The 23,421-nt window shown below is 32.4% G+C and overlaps 1 protein-coding gene across 4 annotated transcripts in view; it reads right to left on the reverse strand.

Moving 5' to 3' along the window:
* The window catches only part of hid (head involution defective), a 64,877-nt gene extending 42,864 nt beyond the window's left edge, over positions 1 to 22,013 (reverse strand). For 3 of the 4 annotated variants that reach the window (XM_017617581.1, XM_017617580.1, XM_017617577.1), the window contains exons 1-2: positions 21,622 to 22,013; positions 19,400 to 20,201 (exon numbers count right to left, since the gene is read on the reverse strand). In XM_017617581.1, coding sequence (XP_017473070.1) covers positions 19,400 to 19,613 — 214 coding nt within the window. In that variant the 5' untranslated portion in view covers positions 19,614 to 20,201; positions 21,622 to 22,013. Of the gene's footprint in view, positions 1 to 19,399; positions 20,202 to 21,615 lie in introns of all 4 variants that reach the window. The other variant, XM_017617579.1, reaches the window with a different exon arrangement.
* Positions 22,014 to 23,421: the final 1,408 nt, after the last annotated feature.

Consider the following 23,421-nt stretch of genomic DNA (forward strand, 5'->3'; position numbering starts at 1 on the left):
CAAAAACCTACAAAAAGTGCTGGCAGCAAGCGGAAAAAAGAACTACATAAATGCAAAGCAGCGCTCGTGCTGCACATTTGCTATACTTCACGTGCAACGTGTAAAAATGCCAAAAGCATGTGTCATCAACAGCACCATCATCATCACCGTCACTGCCACCGCCACCGCCACAATCACTACCACTACCAACAAATAAGGTAATGTTTGGCATTGATGGTGACTACTACTGCTGGCGAGCAGTGGATGATGTTGATGATGAACTGCTTGCCAGACAGTTTGGCGCGCAAACTGAGCCATAATAAAAACAAATTGACAATTTTTCATGTAGAAAATTGCTATTTATACATATGTATGTAAGTATGTACTTAAGTATACTTACATACATACATATATGTATTATACATTTACGTGCATGTTTGTATGCTTATGAGGCCATATTTTTTCCTGCAGACGGTACTTCAACTGGAAAAAGTAAAGCTAAGAAGCCAACCAAGGCGAGACAATTTACTAAGAATCGCTTTTGCAGACGTATGTATGTATGTATTGTCTTATATACCCTGCAAACCAAATTTCCCGAAATCTTAACGATATCTTTAGGAGTATCTCATTGCTGTAACGATTTTTTTTGACACGAACTCCTAAAGAAATTTCAGTACGAAAAATAAAGAAAATTCTCCAAAAAATTATTTTCCTTGCTTTACCGATTTTTTTGCGAAATTTCGTAACATTTTCGGGGAAGTTTTTGCTAAGAGCAAAGCTAACCACCCAGCAAGCACCCAAAAACAAAACAAAAATACAGCACGAGTATATTATCAAAAAAAATAAATAAAATACGCGAGAAGAAACTTAACGATCTATTGTGTGTGCGGCCACTAAGGTACTGAAAGTAACGGCATAGCCGGTGAGTTCGCCAAAAGTTGTGAATGATAAAATTAAAGTGCGTAATTATTTATTTGGATGAAATATGAGCAAGAAAGTATGTTATCATACGAGTAGGGCCATGTACATGGCGTATGAGTAACATTCTCCATGTTAANTTTTTTACCATTTTTTTGTTGACGGTGGTATTTATTATCTTCCATATAAAAAAAAAAAATTTAGAGAACGTCATAAAAAAATCTTAAAATTCAACGGTATTTTGTAGCCAATTAAAACTTGCGCTTTATTGTACTAAAATTGAATGGGCAACAAAACTTATTACAAAAAAAATTAAAACAAAAATCTTAAAAGTACGACGAGTCTATTATTTCTGCCGCCACTGCATTTGCCAGTAGTATAAGTACTTTACTCTTATGTATTTTTTTGTCTTATCCGTGTTTTACCGAAATTTTCGTTTTGCACTCTGTATTGAAAAATTGAATTTTACATTTTGTGTTAAGATCCACACTTCGGTCACACTTTTTAATGCCCCAAAATTGATGGCTCCTTAAACTTATGTTAATATCTACGTATTTAGGTTGCCTAATTAGGAATTTTTTTTAAATAATAAAAATAGAAGTTATTATTAGTTGGTACTGAAAAAGTAATTAAAGGTCGAGACATTGAAAAACACTGAGGTATATACAAATTTGAATGTTTGTAGACAAAACAAAAAATGAAAAAAACCTCTTGTGATAAATATTTATAAACGAGCATGTATGTACATTAGGCCATATCACCTTACAAGCAAACAAAGAAAAGTTCGCCGTACACCGCTGAGTCTACATTATTTTTGCAAGTCTATTTCGAAAAAAAAAATACTCCCTTGCCTGAAATAAGTAAATATTTTTTTTTAAATAGTTGTACTGGAATAACCAAAAGAAGTATATCAAAAGTTTGTTGATTTTTGGTGAGCCTTAATTTACTAACATTAGGATTGTATGTTGTAGGTGGTCAGAACTGAGATCTGGTGTGTAAGTACTAGAACGGGGTACTTGAGGTTAATCAACTTTGAAGCAAAAAAAAAAATGTTTTTGCCCGAGACAAGAACAGCGAAATCCAGCTGTAAAAGCTGAAGGTATGGCAAAAAAAAAAAAATAAAAAATCGAAGTATCCTAGAAAAAATACTTCATACTCAGCGGTGACCGGCGAATTTTTTTTTTGGTATGGTCTAATGTACCCATATATGTATATAAATACAAATACACAGACTGAAAGTAGCAATGTCATCACAACAATAACAACAACAAACACAAAAACGTGCTACATTTGTATGAAAGTTTTTTGTGTGCAGAAATATCTGCATACACGTACATACATATTAAAGTGTGCATGTATACAGCATCAATGACTAACAAATATTCATAAATGTGGCTCAGCTGCATGGAGCTGCGGTAGAAAATGTGAAAAATAAATAGAAAGAAAAAATGGAGGGAAAAGCACGGAAAAGCGACCGGTAACACGGTAACAAGCGAGGCAAAAATGATGAAAACCCGAAAGACAACAATAACAAAGCAACAAATTTTGCATGACTTGGCAACAACGGCCACTGCTGTCGTTGCGGACGTTGCTGCTGCAACCTTAGCTGCAGAGTACTGCAATTTTCCGACACTCGTTTCTCGGCTGCTGTTGGCTTGCCGCAGTTTGTGGCGCAGCTAAATGCAAATTTGCATTACGGTTACGAAGCACAGCGAATGCGACGTTAAAACTTCAACAAACACGAAAGCTTGCGATGCCAACCAAAAAAAACAAGGCATGATATAATACTTATGCTGGCTGGATGGAGGCATAGTTTGTGATGCAGTTGCCAGCCGCCAGGCTATAATAGAAAATGAGGCATGGAAGCAAAGAAACAGCGAAAAAAANACTTCAACAAACACGAAAGCTTGCGATGCCAACCAAAAAAAACAAGGCATTTTATACTTCTGCTGGCTGGATGGAGGCATAGTTTGTGATGCAGTTGCCAGCCGCCAGGCTATAATAGAAAATGAGGCATGGAAGCAAAGAAACAGCAAAAAAAATAGATAAACGACTAAATGGAAAGCAGTAAAACTGGAATATATGCAAGTATAATGCCATAGCTGCAGCAGCGGCTTTTCAAGTAGCAAAGTCAATGGCAATGGCAATGACACAAAGCCGCTAAAACAACAACTCAGCAGCAGCAGCAGCAGCAAAAACAACACCAACAACGACGACGACAAAAAAGGTGCTGACAACAAAGCAACGAGGCGTACTGTAACTGTAACAGCTTTGATATTTTGTAGGCGCAATGCAAGCGGTAATGGGAAAAGAGGCGCTCGGTCGATGTGGCTTGGCAACAAATGTATAGCAACAAAGTTGTGTATACAGCAGAATGCACTTTGAGAGTATAGAGAAAAAAATTGCCGCAACGAAAGTTGCAAATTTTATTGCAAAAAAGTTGTTGTGGTTTAGGCCCACTTACTTGCCACAGTCGCACAGCTGTTTCTAAGCGCACGCCCGCCATATTTGTTTTGATGAACTCGTTGCTGACGCGCCCATTTTTCGCCTGGCAAAGAGCCAACACTAGCTGAGCCAGCAACAACAGCAGCAGTGGCAATTGCAGCCACAACAAGTAGCTGCGCCACGCCTCACCGCGCCTCAGCGCCTAGATACACACCTAACAAGCAATATATTCGTATACATGTACGACGACCGGGTCGACAAGGTTCACGGCCGTTTACCGATGCGAAGTTGCTGAGCAAAACAAAACCGGCAAAAATGACGCGCGCGCACCAACTTCTCCCAGCATAACCACCATCAACGACTACCAACAGCTTTGCAGACTTTTAGGCGCACGCTTGGCAATGAAACAGCTGTTGGCAACAGCAAAACGAAATAAACAAGCAGCTAGCGATCGATAGAAGACGCATCTGTGTGTTCAGCTAGCGCAAGTGGTGCCACTCGGCATGGAGGGTTCAATGTTAAGAACATGCAAATCAAAACAAAATGCGCGCGAAAGCAGAGAAAGCTGATGGAATGTGAGAAAAAAAAAAACGGTAAAACGCCGGAATGTAGGCAGTGAATTTGCGAGTAGAGAAATTTTTTATATTACTTATCTACTTGCTGTCGCTGCTGTTGGTGCTGCTGGTGCTGCCTACTTTCAGCCGCAAAGCAGCTGCCGCCTAACAACAAGCTGTGAGTGCTGATGCTAGGGGTTGGCCGCATGCTTTTGGGTGGTTCTATGGAAATTTTTATGGCGAGGGGGGTGGATTCCACCAAAGCATTTTAGGTACTGCGGCGGCACTGCCCAGTAACAATGCGCGGGATTGCAGCAATTTTAATATGTGAAGTGTACCTACTTTTTATTTTGAGCTTTATTTTAAGTACAGTGGATATGTGTGTGTGTGAGTCATTAAGTATGTAGGTAGAAGTGCTAGGCATCCTTGAACACCGATTGTATGAAGAATTGCCCGCAGTGGCTTAAGAGTATGTGCGAATTTGGGTTGGAGTTAAAGAACAATGAGCGCCCTTACACATGCGAGTACACAAATACATAGATATTTTATTTGCAAGAGTTTTTGAATATATATGTTATATAGGTACATATGTACATACATATGTGAGATAGCTGCATGTGAGGAAGGAAGTAAAGCTTAAAGTCAAGCATCTTTCTGAGAATTAGTAAACGACTTCAAAATGTGGTGGCGTTGGTAATAATATGAAGTACTTTTGGCTGTATCGGGGAGTAACTGGCATTTGGGAGGGGTGTTGAATTGCACATAAAATAAATATGTAAATTTTTTTGCTGAACAAAATACGTACCGTCATTGGAGGCAGGAATTAAGTGAAAGACTTTTGTAATATTCGTACGGGGAAATACCTTTGTTTTTCTATGGTGAGAGAACATTTTTTACGAGTATGAAGACTGAAGGATTAATATCCATGATTTAAGAAGATTAGTGAATCTAGGTAGTATTTCCATGAAAGAAAGATACGCTTTAGGTTTAAAAAGTTCTGCCAAAATAGTAGTTTAGTTTTTGCAGTAATCTATGAAATCATTAACCCTTTAAGGGCAATAAGCCCATAAGTAAATAACAAAGAAAATCTCTGGATAAATGAAAAAGTTGTGAATGGTCAAATAAAAATGCGTAATAATTTTTTTGTATGAAATATAAGCAAAACAGAATATTACTCATACGCAATGTTAAAGTTCGATTTTTTTTTGATTCAAATGAAACTATCTTTGGAAAATGACCTGGTCTAGAAAAACGGCGTTGTTTTGTGTCTTTGTGTTAAAAAAAAATAAATATTTAAAACGTGAAAGTTGTCTAACGGGCTTTCCTAAGTCTTCAGGGAATGAAAAGATAAGCCAATAATCCCAAAAATATGCAATATGTGCTAATTATAGGAAGCCGTTCACACAAGTGCTTCTAATGTTAAATATTCACCATATGAATTTATTTGTTTTTTTATTTAAAATTTTTTCTTATTATAATAAAATTTTTGTGGCATATTTTGTGGCTATGGAAAAAGTAACTTCTGTTTGATTATATAGTTTGGTGGCATATACATATTTTGGATTCCAAAGTTTGCTATCGCTAAGTTTGATTGCCAAAAATCTCCAACAGGATAACAAGCGCGCCTAACAACATGCAACATCCAGTTATATGCTCCTCATACTGCCAGAATTGGCCGGTTACACATTGCATCTGCTACCTTTCCATGTTGTATACTTTTAGGCCACACTGATTTTCATTAAGAGAATTTCATCGATGAAAATTTAGTATAGCGATTGTCAGAACTCCAAGTAGCCCAGTCAAAGAAAAGGCTCTTATGTTGAAAAACCCAGTTATGGTTTGTTTCAAAGAATTGGTCGGTGAATTTTTAAATTTTGACAGATTGGGCCTATTTTAAGACTCTCGTTTTGAATCAACAAGGAAAGTGTTCAAGCCCCGACGGATATGAATGCACATTAAATTCATTACGAGATTTGATACTTTAAAACTTCATAAAACTTCCTAAAAAAAAAAAATAAGGTCATCTAGATCCTTTTACACCGGAAGGAACTTTGCTTCCTACCACAAGACTCAACTCAAAAGACAATGCAGAGGATAAGACTCTGCTACTCCAGTTAACCCAGAATGGAGAATGGAGAATGTTGCTGAAGTAACAGTCCTTGACCGGTTATAAATTAGATTCGTTCGGGTAGCGTAGACACAACTGTCCTGGCAACGGAACCAATGGTCATTTTTTAGAATTTTCCTTTTGGTCTTTCCACAAAGACTCCTGTTTCCTTGTCCGTAATTATTTTCACCAGGTAATTTTTTTCGCAGTTAGACACAACTTAAATTGCAATTATATCAGCCAAACATAAACTCCTTTAATGGTGATATCATATGCGATAAATCAATGTTCAATATTATTTGGTTCAAAAGCATTTGTGTATTTGTTTTATCTATACTGTAAAAGCCATGAAAGGAAATACATCTATTGCGCAATGCGTCATCAAGGACAATAAATAAATTCAACGATGGAGGTAGTAAATAAAATAAAAGCTTGCATACACAACAGGTGACCCATGGGAATTACTGGTGTAAAATGGGGAAACATAACTTCTGGCGGGAAAGCTCAAAATATTTGTGGTTACCAAGTTAAAAACAAAGAAAGAGCAGTAAATAAAAGCAGCAACCCTGGTAAAGAGCAAGAGAAATATTAAGAAAATAGCAACAAAATCTTATCTATTTTTAAAAACTTCCAACAGAAAGGGTAGTTTCGAGGAGGCCTACATATAATTGAAGGAGCTACGTAATGCAAACGCAGCAAGGGAAGATTACGAGTACCGCAAAGCCTATCCTAAGATGAAGAGTAAACATGAAAATGGGATGCCAGCAAAAGTGATACCGACTAGCGAGTAATGCTAGCCGAAAGAGTAACAAAAAACAAAAACAAAAAAAAACAAGCATAGAGGCAACGAGAAAAATTATAAGTGCACACAGGCGCAGATAAGAAAATGAGTTAAAACGAAGAGCGATAGAATTTATGGAGCAAACGCTTGAGATGAGAGTGAGAAAGCAATGAAACAAAAGCTAGCAAGCAGTTGGGATTTTTAAATCACAGAAACACAGGTGGTAGGGATGAATAGGCTTAGCTGTGAATGAGAGTGTGCGGCGGCATAGGGATTATATTGACAAAGGGTTGCTGCTAGCAGCTTCCAACTCGTTGGCGCACGTGGGGCAATAACTCCTATGATGTTTTGTTGTTTGCTGTATGTTCGGCTGAGTGTTCATTTGGTTTGTCGACCCTACCACTGGATTGGGCGGTTGGTGGTTTGGTAGGCGTTTTGCAGTTTTTTTTTGTTTATGGTGTTGACTTTGATGACTCAGCATTGCCACAAGCAAACATGGTAAGGCCATGCATATACTGCCATACAATTGTTTGTACGTTTGCACCAGTTGTAGGCTGCTTTGAAGTGAAGTTAAAACGTTAGTATTTTGAAAAAAAAAAACCTTAATATATTCCAGAAAGTTGGTTTTTGAAATTTTGATTATCTCTTAGAAGAGATCAAAATAGGACTCTGTAGTCCAAAACTAAAAATTTTAAGAACTCGTTGTCTCACAGTAATCGGATATCCCTTCGGATATTCGGGTATAAGTCAAAATCCGGAAATGCGGTTAATTCTCTTTTACTACCTTTACTTTAATTTACCAATATAATCGTCGTCCGTTAGGGTGATAAGATCTGAGATCTGGTGGGTAAGTACTAGCACCCCGTTCTAATTCAGTTCAATGAAGTTTGGAACAAAAAAATTTTCTCCTCGAGACGAGATATCACACTTTAAGTTCCGACTGAAAATGCTGAAAACATGACGAAAAGTGCAAAAACGCGACACCTACTTACGCGCGCAAACCAAAATTCTATAAACTGCCCTACAAAAATACCTTAGATTCGCAAGTATACGGCGAACTCTTTGAAGTGAAACTTCTTTAGCGGTTGGTTGGTTAGGAGTAAATTGGCAAATTCAACGGAAATTGCACACGGAAATGGTTGGGGCTGAAACAACTGCTTCATGTGTGTATGCATATGGTATAAATTTAACCAAAATTTGCTAATAAAAGGTTAAAGAATAACACTTAGAAAAAGACCAATACAAGAATGAAAGTAAAGGTGACTACGTACATAGATAAAGAAAAGGATAAAGGCAAAGGTAACAACGAAAAAAAAACAAAGATGCGTAAAGATAAAGGCAGAAATGAAGACCAAGGTAAATTTAAACACTTTACTTATACATATAAGGACAAAAAAGAAAGGGAATATGTAGATGAAGAAAATGATAAACATAAAAGTAAAGGCAAAGAGTAGGAAGAGGATACCGATAAAAGTGAAGATGAAGATAGGGGAAGAAAGATTAAAATAAAGGTAATTAAAGAGGAAAGGATGTAGAGAGAGACGCCGAGACTCAATCTGGGAACTTGCGGGACTTATTGATAAAATTACGATATTCATGGATTTTGTTATCGATATTTATCGATTTTGTTATCGATTTGGTGATTTTTATCGATATTTGTCGATTTTGTCATCGATATCTATCGATTTTGTTATCTATATTTATCGATTTTGTTATGGGTATTTTTATCGATTTTGTTGTCGAAGTTTTTAGTGATTTTGTTATCGATATTTTTACCTATATTTTTATCGATTTCGTTATGGATATTTTTATCGAGTTTTTAATAGATTTTGCTGCCAATACTATTATCGATTTTGCTATAGAAATTTTCATCGAATTTTTCATCGATTTTGTTATAGATATTTTTGTCGGTTTTGTTACCGATATTTTATTGGATGAATGAAGATAACGGAAAACAGAACAACATAAATGTAATTATAACGAACAGGGGAGAGGTAGGGATCTAGATAGAAAAAAAAAACAAAAAATATAACCTTAAGCAAAAGCAGATGTATGTATGTAAGTATATTGGTCATGAGACAAAATGCGTATGTATGTAACGTAAGTTTCACAGTGGCCCAGGCGCACTTACTTTTTTTCTGATAGAGCCTAATGTATGTACGTGCATTAGGATGGTCCAAAAAAAATTAAAGTCAAAATTGCAATATCTGCTGCTGGAAGTCTCCTGAAGAGAAACGGAGTTTTCGGTTCGAAAAATATTGATTTTCAAGAATTGTATGCCATTTCTTCGAAAATTTTTTTTCCCCATATAAATATTTTTGAAAACTTTGAGCGCTTTGAGCGACCTTTAAATATGTTTTGATTTCGAAAAAAACAGGAGGTTTGATTTTCGATATAGGGGGTGAGAGAATGAATATTCGGCCTTTACTTTTTTAAACAAGCATTTTTGGACCGACCTAATGTACATATGGAGTAGCAGTGTGTACATGTCGTATGAATAACGATAGCGTTCTACATATAGGTACATATGCATGCAGGTACATATGTATGTACTACCTGCAGCGCTTTGATATTCGCTTTTTTCTGTATAATGTCAAATGTTCCAAATCATCTGAATTTAGTTTATTGAAAAATATAATTTTATAAAACTTTGTGTTGTTAAATTCATACAAATTTTTGCAATTTAAGAGAATGTATCTAATCTTCCTTCGTAAGTTGAATGATCTTTGAGATTTCTTTATATATGTAACTATTTTTCACTATCTAAATAACTTAAAAATAAATACTAATTTTTCAAGGCGATTTTTCAAGAATTTTCAAAAACTAAATAAACTAACGCCGTCAACTGCGCAGATTATCCGTAATCCTGCGATCAGCACTCAAACTGTCATATGCTAAAAAAAGCAAAATAAAGGAGGCGAATAAGCTGCGCAGTTGTTGCCAACCACTCACTGTTGCTGCGGCATGTCTTATATTTTTTTATTTTTTTTATGTTCTCAACGTATACAACACACGCTAACCTGACTTGTGGTCGATTGTAGTGAAAACAGGTTTTTCCAGATTCAGTTTGTTTGCAGTTGCAGAGCTTCCTCTTCCACAACCATTTCTACTACAGACAGTCGTAGTAGTGCTGCTACTCTTGATTTTTATTTTTTAGCTAGAGTGCGCGACTTGTTTTGTTTGTATGTACATATGTATACACTTTTTTTATTTTTTTTTTTTATTTTTATATGCAGGTTTTGTATCTTTTATTTTTTTAGTTTATTTTTACTTACTTCAACTAAGTTAACTAACTAGTTGTGTTGCCTGCAAAAGTTCTTTGGCTTTTGAGTGCATATGTTTGCAAGTATGTACATATCTCCATGCATGTAAAACTATAAAAAAAGAAAAGGCAACAACAACATCGATCGCGTGCGCGCGCCTTGCATATAAATGCAATTTTGTGAGCACAGCGCGAACATTATTCGATGCTTTTATGTTTTGGAGGCATTCACTGTGCTTTTTTTGGCTATTGGTTTTGAGGCGGATAAAGTGGCAAAAAATTAAAGTACGAATTTATTTTGCAAAAAAAGGTAAGTACTTTGCTATCGTTAAAAAATCAAAGAAAAATGGAATTACAAAAGAAGCTCTGGAACACAGAAATATCAACGCATTGAGAACAATACTGAACAGGTGTGTTTGTATCAAGAATGTATGAAAAAAGTAAAAAGAAACAAATAAAAAATAAAAAATAAAAAAAATTTATATTTATAATTTTATAAAAAATTATACAAGTATGTATGTAACTTTATTTTTAAAATGTGAAAATTGAGAATATAAGTTTCAAAAAAATATATTTTGATTCTGCATTCTTTAAATATTAACTAATTAAAAAAAAATATTATTTAAAAAACATTTCAATTTAAAGAAAATATTTACATTTTAAGGTTTGGTAACACCAACAATTTTCCAACTGAAATTTTAAAATTTTTTACGATTAAGTTCTACTTAAAAAAATTTATGTTTTAAAAATATTTTCAATTAAATAATTTATAAAAAGTGCAAATGTAGGTGTATTTTTTTAATAATAAAAGTGATAATAACAATATTTTTTTTTTAAATTTACATAACCCTTTATATCCCATATTCTTCAAATATATATTTGAAAACATGTTTCATGGTTATCATTAATAACACTTCAAACAAAAATTTTTAAATATTGTACAATTTGTACATTCCAAAAAAAAAAAAGTATTTAAAAAAAAATTATTTCTAAAAAGCAATTTTTTCTTGGTTTAAAACTTTTAATTCCACATTTTATAAAAATTTATTTAGAAAAATATTTACATAAAAGAAATTTCAAGCGAACTGTTTGGGAAAAATTTAAATGTTGTGCATTTGAATTCTACATGTTTAAAAAATTAATTTTGATTTTTGGTAATTAAAATTTTTTATTTACCTTTTTCCCGAATAAAGAAAATGGAAATTATTTTAAAGTTAAAGGAAAAAAATAAAACTAGTAAATTTGTAAATTTCTTAGTTGAAAAGTTTTTATAAATTTAAGAAAAAAAACCTAAAGTTTAGTTTAGATATTGCTTATATGTATTTTTTTTTTGAGAATTTGTTAAAGTGATTTTTTTTAATAAATCTTTCTGTCTTAATTTTGTAATTTTATATACAAAATATAATTTAATTTTTTTAAATTGTGTTGATAATATTGTTTATCGCCAGTTCCATATAATTAAATTTTTTACGTGACTTTTAAATTTTTAGTTTGATACTCTAAAATGGGTTTAATAATTTAGATTTAATTTTTTGACATTTATAAATCTAATTTTAATTAACAAATGACGACAATTTAAATTAAAATTATTAAATATTTCAAAATATTTAAGTTTTTTTTTCAATTAAAAAGAAAATCCAGAAAATTTAATAAGTCACACAATGAATATTAAAAGTGGGCGTGGGCAGCAAACACATCATTTGTTGCAACCAAATTGACGTGCAACATGCAAGCTTCGGTGCTGTAACCTTTATAAATATGTATGTAAGTATGTGATCGCACAAGCAAAAAGCTGTTAACGCAGCATAAATATGAATGCGAGTGCGCACAGTTCGCTCGCAGACGATCGATCGTTTGGAGATTTTTTATAACATACATATGTATAAGTAAATACTATATGTGCGTATATTGTACATATGTACAGACAAGCACACAGTATTACATACAAAAATAGTACTACATTCATACATATACAGTGGCGGTCAAAAATGGATGAATGGTGTCTCGTTTTTAATATGTACAATGTTTTTCAAGCCAATTTTTTTTAAATTTTTTTATAAAAATATGATTCATGCTTTAACAAAAGCCACATAAATCACACTTGCAAACTTTGTACACAGTTAAGAAAAATTTAACAAATTTTTATCTAAATTTACAGCTTTTTAACCAATTTTTTTTTTAATTTTGTGGGTATGCAGTTACAATTTTAGTAAAATTAGTGCAAGTTTTGAGCGTCTAAAAAATCGCATTGACTTTTAAAATTTGACTTTTTTTATTTTTTTCGCAAAAAAACTTCATGTTCATATGGAACAAAGATTAAAACGCCTTCAACAAAAAAAAACTGCATTCCAAACAAATTTTTAAAAATTCTGGTTATAAAACTCGAAATTTAGATAAGAGTTTGTGGATTTTTTCTAAATTGTGTATAAAGTTTGAGAGTGTGATTTATATGGTTTTTGTTAATCCATGAATCATGTTTGTATGAAAAAATATTAAAAAAAAATTTGTTTGAAAAACATTGTAATATTAAATACGAAACATCATTCATCCACTTTTGACCACCACTGTATACATACCTGATATATAATACAATATATGGTTACACATAATACATGTAGGACCACTTTAGTGGGCTGCTGTTGCTTGTGGCACGCGCCAAACTGGATTTACTTTACTCAACGTTATTGTGTTTTTTTTTTATTGCTGTGCCTTTGCGGGATGGCAATTTGAATAAAATTTTTTATGCTTGTTTGTTTTCAATTCGTTTTACTTTATTTTTGTTTTTGTCATATTATTCACATACAAAGCACGGGTGTGTCGTTCATATACGACCAAATAAGTAAGTAGTATCTTGTTACCGTTTGGTGCAGCGCAGACATTTGAGGCGGCTGGTTTGGCCGAAATAATGCCAATGCGGTGGTCACTTGGTCAGGCGGCTAATAAAATTGGGTGTGTTGACTTTTGCTGCATTTTTTTTTAATATTTTATTACATTATTTAGTTCTGGGGCTTATTTATTACTGCTAAGCATATTTTACGTCAATCGTGCTTTATTAATAAGTCGTATAAAAATGTTATGTGTACATACATAAACGGCAATAAAAGCTAGCCAGAGGATACAAAATGTAAAAATTTCGAAACGCTTCAAATTATAGTTTTGTTTTTATAGTCAATACTCGATTACATTAAATAGTTAAAAACACATTAAAGTTACTCGTTATTTAACTTCTAATTATATAGCAGAATTAAAAATTTTCGGGCCATGTAAACCAAAATTTTGATTTGAATGAACCCTTTCGGAGTTTATGCAAGGATTTAAGCACTCCAGGCAGTTTTGGTATATCAGACAACGCTTAGTAATGGTAGTGAGTAGTGAGAGATAGAAACTTGGCACATAATATTGGATAGATAGATAAAATCACAAGCATGTCGAACACGGGCACTGCCTATTTTATCTCTATAGATAGCTCTTAACCCAATATGCCCAAGACACTATTGTCTTCCCTAATAATTCCCTAAAGTGCCTTGGAACTCGAATTATGTGAGGTACTATTTATGTTACATTAAAAAGTAAAAGCCATCCGTCATTTGGAGGCCTTCCTTTGTCTGACAACTTCAAAACGCACACAACAAGTCGTAGGAGAAACTCGGTCAAGCACTTAGCACAGGTTTACAGTTCCGATTATTTTTTAAGTATTTACATATGTACATGCTTAAGTAATAATTTGTTACAGGTTTACGGAAGCAACATAAAAGCTGTAAAATGTTTAAAATAATATGCTTTCATTTCGACCTTAGTTTGCAACCTTAAAAAGTTTTGCATGCAGTCAAATTCATTATTAACGCTCTTTGACCCATTCGATGCCCTGTCCAAAATACATACAGACATAAATACATACATATGTGTGTATATTTACATACACAAATAGCTAAAAGTTCAATGGTCTAAATATCCAAAAGGTTGCAAGCAAGCCTTTATCCATGTATTTTCATTTATGCAAATATGCCTTCAACAAAACGCCACCTAAATAAATTACATGTCTAACTGTTTAGCCATATTTTTCAACGCCCCGTTGACTACCGCTAAGCTAAGTAGAATCGTTCGATAAGCTACTAATAACCGAAAATTGGCGTAACCCAGTGGTTGACATAACTACATATAAATAGTATATCTGTGTGTAGGTACATACATTCACATGTAGGTGGCGTGTTGTTGCACTGCAAGTTTTTTTGTGGGTTTGCAAGAATGGCAAGTGGTTATGGGTTAATTATTGCCATTTTTGTTTACTATATGCAATTATTATTTTATTACTCTTTTGAACGTTTTTTCTTTCTATACAAAGAATTGTTGCTTGTTGCTAGTTCAGTGGAGCAACCTTGGTAAATAATATTTAACATTTTGACAGTTCGGGCGAAGGTTTCAGAGGAAATTCGTATTAAAGAAAATTAAATTAAATAATTAAAGAAAACTAAACGAAATAAAAAATATAGAATACAAAAGGAAGAACTGAAATAAAAAAATAATATAAAGTAAAATTAAAATAAATAAAATAAAAATATGATGAATAAAATAAAAACTCTGATAAAATATAATAAGATACAATTATATAAAAACAAATTTTAGTAAAAAAAAATATTAGTTATCAAATAAAATAAAAATTTAATTAAAAAAAAATCAAAAGAATAATTAAAAAGAGAAAAAATAAACCAAATAAAAAAATTAAATTAAATTTAACACAAAATGCCAAAAATATATAAAACAGAAGAAAAAAAATTACTTTACCGAAATAAAATAGAATAAAAAGAAAAAAATTAATAAAAATTCGAAAAAAATAAAATGAAATGGAATGCAGAAATAAAAAATAAAATATAATATTAAATAAATTTGGGACATAAAAGAAATTTACACAGAATAAAGAAGCAAAAAATAAAACAAAAATTCAGAAAGAAATATAATAAAGTTAAATGAAATAAAATAGTAAAACAAAATTTTATTAAATAGAAGATAAACATTCAAATTAAAAAAAAAAAAACAAAAAATAAAAATTCAATAAATAATTAGGTACAAACAGAAAAAAATAATGAGGATGAAACAACAGTAGAAAATTAAAATAAAATAAATAGAAATGCATTAACATAAAGTGCAATAAAATGCATAAATTAAAATAAAATTGAAATTTATAAAAAATAAAATATAATAAAAACAAATATAAAATTTACTTCAACAAAATAGAAGAAAAAGAAAAAATATAAGAAAAAACCAGATAGCATAATATGAAATATAATAAAAAAAATCAAACAAAATTTTATTAAATTGAAAACAAAATTAAATAAAACAATAAACAATATAAAAAATAAATTTAAAATATAATATAATATGGAACAAAACAAAATAAAGTACAGCAAAATAAAATAATATACAATAAAATAAAATGCATTTAAAATAGTTAAAAATAAAATTAAAAAGAAAGATTTAAAAAAGGAAAATAAATTAAATTATAAAGCGAAAAATTATATATAAAAATAAAAATAAATAAAACGAAATAGGATATAGTGAAAAGGAATAAAATGCAAAAACTAGTATTACTTCCATTGTGATAAACTTTGTTTTAGTTAAGTAGATTGTTTAAGAATTAATACTTAGTTATCTCATCTAACTATATCTAGTCGCTAAAAATTTACGGAGTTATAAAATGTAATACAGTATATTTTGCTTAGCTGACCATCCTTCTTTGCACGGAAAACTTGTGCGCTTAACCGAAAAAAGCGAATTTTCTTTACTATTTCAATGAGGAAGGTATCCGAATCCCTAATGGGGTAGGTATCTTAATGTGCACTTAGGCATAAGGCAAGGCAGCAAAGCTACATAAATATACTGTATACAACCATAACTAATTTTATTGAAAAATATTTTCATTTTTGGGGTGTTTTATAAACCTTCCAGCCAAAGTAAATCTTAGTATTTTTCCGAAATATTTTTGCAGAGTCTTACGGCTTAGTTCATAAAAAATAAAATCGATTTAAAGAGTTCTATAAAGTGAAATTTTCTTAAAAAATGTCTATTCATAAAGCAGTCAAAGTCTTGTTTATTTTTTATGAATTTGGGTGTTAGAATATAATATCGACACCTAGTGGAAGATCGACCTATCTCGGGCAGTCAGTTCGAAAACTCCCTATCTCAAAAAACATTTCAAGAACTCCCTATTTCAGAATTTCATTGAAAAACATCCTGTCTCAGAATTGGGTTCAAAAATGCCCTATCTCAAATGAAAATGTATTGCAAATGTGCTGTGACAGGTCGTTTTTGAATCGGCAGCTGAGTTAGGGCGTTCTACGATCAAATTCTGAAATATTTCGGGCGTTCTTGAAAAGTTTTCTGATATATTGTATAAGTATATTTCGAACTGGCTGCCGAGATTTGACCGATATTCCACTTAGGTCTTCCGATCTTCCACTCAGGTGTCCATATACTTTATAATTTCGTTGTAAATATAGTACCAATATAAGAAGAGTGATGCATGTTGTTTTTAAACTTTTTCGATATAATTTTGTTTTTGATATTAATTGTTATTATATGTTTTTTTTTTTAAATTATGAATACGGACTTTTTTATTATTGCATCCATTTCATTTTGACTAAAATATTACCCACATTATTTACACTTCGCTCAAAAAAAAATATCTGTATATCACCAACAGTAAAACTGTCAATAAAGCGTCAACCCAAGTGCCTCACTCTTTGTCATTGTTCGACAGCCAGCTTTACAATTCTTTACTTGCAGAAATTATTTACCTTTCGAGTGTCGACTACTTGACTTGAACACCATATGGAACAACTATTCATTACAATAACAATAACAGTAACAACTACATATAAGTAAATGACTCATTGATTTGTTTACTATCGCTTACCACCGTTTAACTGCTATTGTTTACTATATTTGTTTAATTATTTACTTTATTGATTTGCTACACACGAGTGGTGCAACCATTGTTCATATTTTATCGTAGAAATATACTACAACATTTACAAAGCTTAAATTGGGAGGGTGAAGAAAAAGTTATATAATTACGGAATAGTTTTTAAAGTCAAAATTTATTTTATGCGAGCAAATAGAGTTACACACATACATACTTATTTCATATTTTTGTTTATAGTTTCTGAACCACCATGGCAACATATAAGTACATTAATACATAGAGCAAAGGAAAATACCACGAGTGGGCATCTAAATCCAAATAAGAGCACACAACCATCATGTGCATCTTGCTCTACCATCACAGTTCCTGCTTATTTTAAGAAACCTTAACTAAAGAAATAAAAGAAGGATAGGTAATTTCTACACTGAATGTGTTCATCGTTTCGTCTACTGGCCCCAGGGTGGAGAGTCTATACTCGGTTTGACTGTGGTAGCAAGATTTCATTGATAACACCAATACAATTCTAAACATCCGCCTGACCCTGAGGTACTAGAGTAATAATGTCCAAAGTTTTTTGTGGAGTCTATCTGGAACATTAAGAAAGGGTCCTGCGTAATTCGAATTTAAAAATGTTCAAAGTAGATGCATAAAGCGAGCGCTAACTATTATCTATGTAAAGTAATTGTAAATTAATTTTTTTCTAAGCCAATCCACCATAGCAACGGAATGTAAAATATTCGGCAAGTATGAAAATGCATATTCATAATCAACCGCATGATATCAGCTGCATAAGTTTATACAATAGTGGTATCCACCAAAGCGAGCAAGTGGCCTGGAAGTCTGGCAAAATGGCACTAATGTATCGATTGGAAAGCTGGAGACAGCTTTGAGTCTACCAGACATAATGTTAAACAAGTGACATACAAGAAGTTGCTGTAAAGTCATATCTCACAGTCCTATATGATTGCATAAAGCTATGGCGCAGAATATACTTAAATATTGTTACGACGCATAGTGTTCTGCTTTAGCACAAAAGAGACAAAATCAAATATTTCGATAACGAGATGAGATAGCGATATAATTGTAACGGTATTTTAAAGTTTTTGAGGTTAAAAATTCAGAATAAATAGTTTCGTTACATAGAAGAATCACTAAAGCCTTTAAAACGACCTTCAAACGTAGAAGGTTTTAAATTTGTTAATTTTTTTGTCCTGAAAACAGTCTGCAATGAGCTTTTCAAAGGTTTTAAACACGCATTTTTGCTCTTTTTGCGTCAAGGAATCCAAACGGAAAACGTATATTGTATCTTTTTTTTAATCCATTACAAGCTGTTCATAGGTCAAAAAGTCCAAAATTTTACTTTCGATTTTGAAAAAAATGTAATGCGGTTTTTGGTTTTTGAAACCATGGAAATAGGTTGCTTGACACTAAGACCGCAAAAATATGTATTTAAAACTTTTTTAAAACTACATTGCAGGCTAGTTTCACAAACAAAGAAAAAATTCTTAATCCTTCTATATTTGTGAAGCTATCAACGCATGAATTATTTTGGGAAATACCTAGACTTCTGGAAAATTTCCTGAATATTGCAAATACCAACTAACTCAATCATAGAAATATTATGACATTTAATTTCTGGTTTACCAACTGTGTCATTTTTATTTATGAAAAATTTCCATAACAAAGTTTTTGCAGCGGAAAGTCTATGAATTGATTACACTTATGAAAGGGTTGAAAGAAGAGAATTTTCAAAGGAAAGAAATTAAAATTTCCATACCAATTTTGGGGATAGGGTAAGGTGTACATAAAAATCGATAAGATTGATGACATACCCTGCAGGAAATATTTAATTATTACTACGTTTGCGCTCATACGAAACAAAGACAAATAAATAAATGAAAATAGACAGCAGAGCAAACGAAGTATATTTTTAGAAAAAAATTTTTATCTTAAATTGCAATGCCATTAAAGAAAAAAATGTATATAGGTATATAAATGCATTTCTTGTCTAAAAATGTTCGGTATTGACACTTTCGTTGAAGAAAGCAGTTTTTTTAATTGCAAAATCTCTATGCTAAACTCGATTCGACTAAACAAATTAAAATTGGTTTATTTGAAGTTTTATCGGTCTTTAAAAAATACATACTAAGGGCCATTTTCTGAAGCAATAACCATTAACTTTAAAGCTCACTTTATATTTAATGGTTGGATAACAAATAAAGCTATGTCTAAAGTTAAGCATTTCTATTATCGGTTTTTGACTTATGCATGTTTCTTAGGTGTAAACCAATTTAAAACCGATAACAAAAAGCTTTACTTTACATACAATCATACATTTTAATGCAACCTTTAAATATAAAGTGAGCTTTAAAGTTGCAGGTTACTTGAGAAAACGGTCATAAATATTATAAATAAAAATTTGAATTCGACTTACTGTTCCACGATTGATAGACCGCCTCGCAGAGGGCCATCACAATGTGCGGACTCGTCAACAGCGGACTCTGCATGGGCGTTTGTGTGGCCGATGTGGTCGTATTTGGCGATTGTGATGTCGATGAGGCGGCGCTGCCGCTGCCCGCACTGCCGTGACCGCCACTCGATGCAGAGTCATCGGCTCCCGCCTCGGGCATATAAAAGACAACAGCCATAATTTTATTTTGTGATTTAATATATGTTTTTATTTTACTTTTTGCCTTTTGCGGCTCAGAGTTTTTTGCTATTTGTTTGTTTTTGGCTTTGGCTGTCTTTTTAAAAATTGTTTTCGTTGCACTTTGAAGTTTTTTCGCGCTTTATCTTTTGTTGTGTCAAATGTTGTTGTTTTTTTGTGCTTGCTGTTATGCTGTTTGTGCGCGATGCGCACACACCTGCTGCACACACACACACACGTACTCACACGACGCTAAACGACGACGTTGCGCTGCGCAGCAATCAGAGTGGGTGGGTGGGTGTTGGAGATTAGCGCTGTTAAGGGTAGGCACGTATGATCTTGCACACGGGCAGGTTTGTGCGCGCAAAAGTGTCGTTATGGAAATATGTATGCTGACTGTTGTTGTTTTGTTTTAGTTTTTCGGTAATGCGGGATTGTTTTTATGTACGTACCTTTCACCTTTTCAAATTCTTATGTAAAATTTTCATCAACTTTCGCGCTTCATGGCAAGTTGTTTGTTACATTTGCGTGCAGTTGTGAAATAATGTCACGTTTTTAATTTTGAATTCAAAAAGTTGTTTCTTAGTAGCTGAAGAATGCAAATGGAAGAAAATACATATTGAATATACATACATAAGTATTTTAAAAAATTTCGAAATTTTCGATAATAAGGTTTTAGATAAAAATTTAGTTTTTTCGCAAACCTTTCAAAATATTTGGGAGTAACTATTTTGCAAATTTTAGATTGTTAGTAGTTTAGTTTTGTGCAAAAAAAAAACCTTCGATTTTATATTTTAGTGCGTTTTAGCGTTTTTGTAACTTTCGTTGCTTTATATATTTTTTTTATAATTTACATATGAAAAAATTAAGTCATAAAAATGTGATACAAATAAAATTTAGAATTTTTTACCTTCAACCACCACTCAGGTTTTAAAAATTTTATTTGACAATATAAGAAAAATATGAAAATTTTCAAAATTTTTTAAAATTCTGATTTTAAAGACTAAAATTATATGTAGCTTTTGTAATAAAATTTAAAAAAAAATTGCGGTATTTCTCAAAAGATCCACATGAATATTAATTAACAATTTTGTGTTTAGAAAAAATTAAGTTATGCAATTAAAATTTATTATGGCAATTAATATTTCACAAAAAATAAAAAAATACCCAAAACTAGGGCCAACATTTTAATTTACTTTGCATTAAGATTCTTTTTTTTCAGTTTTGCTTAGAAAAAAATTAAGTTATTCAATTAAAATTTATTTTGGCAATTAATATCTCGTAAAAAAATAAAAAAAATTTTACCCAAAACTAGGGCGAACAGTTTTATTTACTTAGGTTTAAGATTATTTTTTTAGTTTTCCACTTTTTGCCTTTTTAAATTTAAACAAATTGTAACAAAATTCTTCGAGTTTTGGATTTTTAAATTTTAAAGAATTTTATTAAAACAAGTTTTTGTATAGCTATCATCGCTATTGCTGCATAGTTTAAACATTCATATTATCAATATTGTTATTCTTTAATTAAAAAAATAATAATTTTTAAAATTAAGTTTTTTAACTTCAAGGATTTTAGACAACTTTTTTGACCAAAAATTTTATTTTTGTTTAAAAATTTTTTAATTCGAAATTTTTTTAACATAATTTTAACGAATTTTATAAAAACAAACTTTCATAAAAAATAAAATTTAATTTTGGAATCAATGTGACTATAATTTTAAAAAACTTTTCTCCATATTTATTTATTTTTTATTCCGCTGAAAACAACAATGCGCAAACTCAAAAAGTTAACATAAAAAACTTAAAGTACTTTCCGCTTGTTTTTGATGTGCAAACTAACACTTTAGCGGGGTTTGTTTTTGTTGAAAGCAGTAATGTCATACAAGCATTTAATTTTTTTTTTACTTTTACTAAATGAATTACCAACTGAGGACTCACAACACTTTTAACATTTGTTCCGAAATTTTTTCAAATCTAAACTCGAAAAATTTGTTTTTTTCTTACACTTACGTTTTGTTTTGTTTTGGTTACAATTTATTTTTTTCGAAAAATACAATTCGAAACAATTTTTCACCAATCTTCCTATTTATGCACTCGGATTTTTTTTTATATAATTAACTAGAAGCACTTAAAACGTCTTTAAATGGTTTTGTGTTTATTCTTTGTTGTTATTGTTGTGTTCTTAATTTTTTGGCACTGTTCAACTTTTACAAGTCCGCGAACTTTACGCATACAAAACACACCCATACACGCGCGCACGTACGTATGCACTTTATGGTTGCTTGTTTGTTCGTTGCGAAGTTGTTGTTGTTATGTTGGCGCTTTGGCGTACAGCACAGTGTTCACAATAAAAGTGTTAAAGTGTTAACCACCAACCAACAAACACGTCTTACTCGCTTCGTTGTTCCCAATCAACTGTGCCTGCCGTTGCAGTCGGCGCGCGGTGTAGGTTCTGCCACCTCCTCTTGAATTGTCGGGGGCTGCGACAGCGGCGACGGTGACGGTGACAGCAACAGCAGCAGTTCCGATGACTACTACCGATACACGGACAACGAGGCAATGCAGAATCAACGTCAGCGTCAGTAGCCGTCACTCACACCGACGCACGCATAGTCAGAACGCTTAAAAACACCAGCCAGTAGTCAGTCAAAAGCAAGCAGGCAGGCAGGCAGCCAGTGAACCAGCTCGGCAACGTCAACGAAAACAACAAAAGCAATAAGAGCACCAATGAGCGAGCGCACGACAGGGCAGAGTCAGTGAAACAACAACAACTATTTGCAAGTGGCTAGAAGTGGAGACACCAGCGGCTGCAGCAAGAGTCAGAGCTACAGTCCCAGTCACAGAACAGCAATAGCGCAATCATAATGCAGAGAGTATCAACGTCAACAATCAGCAGGGAGCTGAGCTCACAACAACAATGCATGTCGATTTGAATAAAAAAGTTAAAAAAAAGGAAACACAAACAAACAAAAAACGAATATGAATAAAGAAGTAGAAGAAAATATGGAAAAAACGTAGAGCAGAAAAAAAAAAATTGAAAATCAAAGAGTCAGTGGCAGAACTGCAGTTGCATGCAACGAGCATATGAAGTGGGAGCGCGAAGCAGATCCAGCAGCAGCGGCAGCAACAACGGCGACAATTAGAAACAAGAACAGCAGCTCAGCTCACTAAAGCGCACATACATATGTACAAATGTAAATGCATATGCATAATATGCATATGTATTTTTTCATTTGTATGTATATACATACATATACATATCCAACTGAGATACATACACCTACGAACAGGTAGGCAGTTAGCGCGTAATCAATACGCATACAAACGCATGTAAAAAGAAAATATACATACCCTGCAGGAAATGTATCCTAACTATAAGCTAAATTTAAGTTGATTGGGAAGGAGCTAAAAGTCACTGATATCTGTATATTTTCTTTGACAAAAGCTAGCTATGTTTCTATGGCGATGGCCGCGAAATAGTAAGGGCGGTTTACCTCTGCATTAGATGTAGTCAAGGGTGGTAACCTCTGCATTTGATGTAACTAAAATATCAATACGAAAAACTAAATATTTTTATTTATTTATTTATTTTATTACATTCATATTAGTTTACATATTCTGCTGTAGGTGGTCCCATATTCGAACTCCGTCAGACATAACTTCAAACTGATAATATTAAATTTCGATCTTCCTTTCATTTGTCCTCAATTCAAAATAGTATTTGCGAAGTGCCTGATATTTAAATAGAAACGAGTTTAAAGAAAACAATCTGCTGCATTACTCCTGCATTACTTGTCAACTAGTTTCAAG

The sequence above is a fragment of the Rhagoletis zephyria genome, unplaced genomic scaffold (assembly GCF_001687245.7).
Source record: "Rhagoletis zephyria isolate East Lansing unplaced genomic scaffold, Rhagoletis_zephyria_1.1 Rzeph_scaffold_01441, whole genome shotgun sequence".
Taxonomy (NCBI): domain Eukaryota; kingdom Metazoa; phylum Arthropoda; class Insecta; order Diptera; family Tephritidae; genus Rhagoletis; species Rhagoletis zephyria.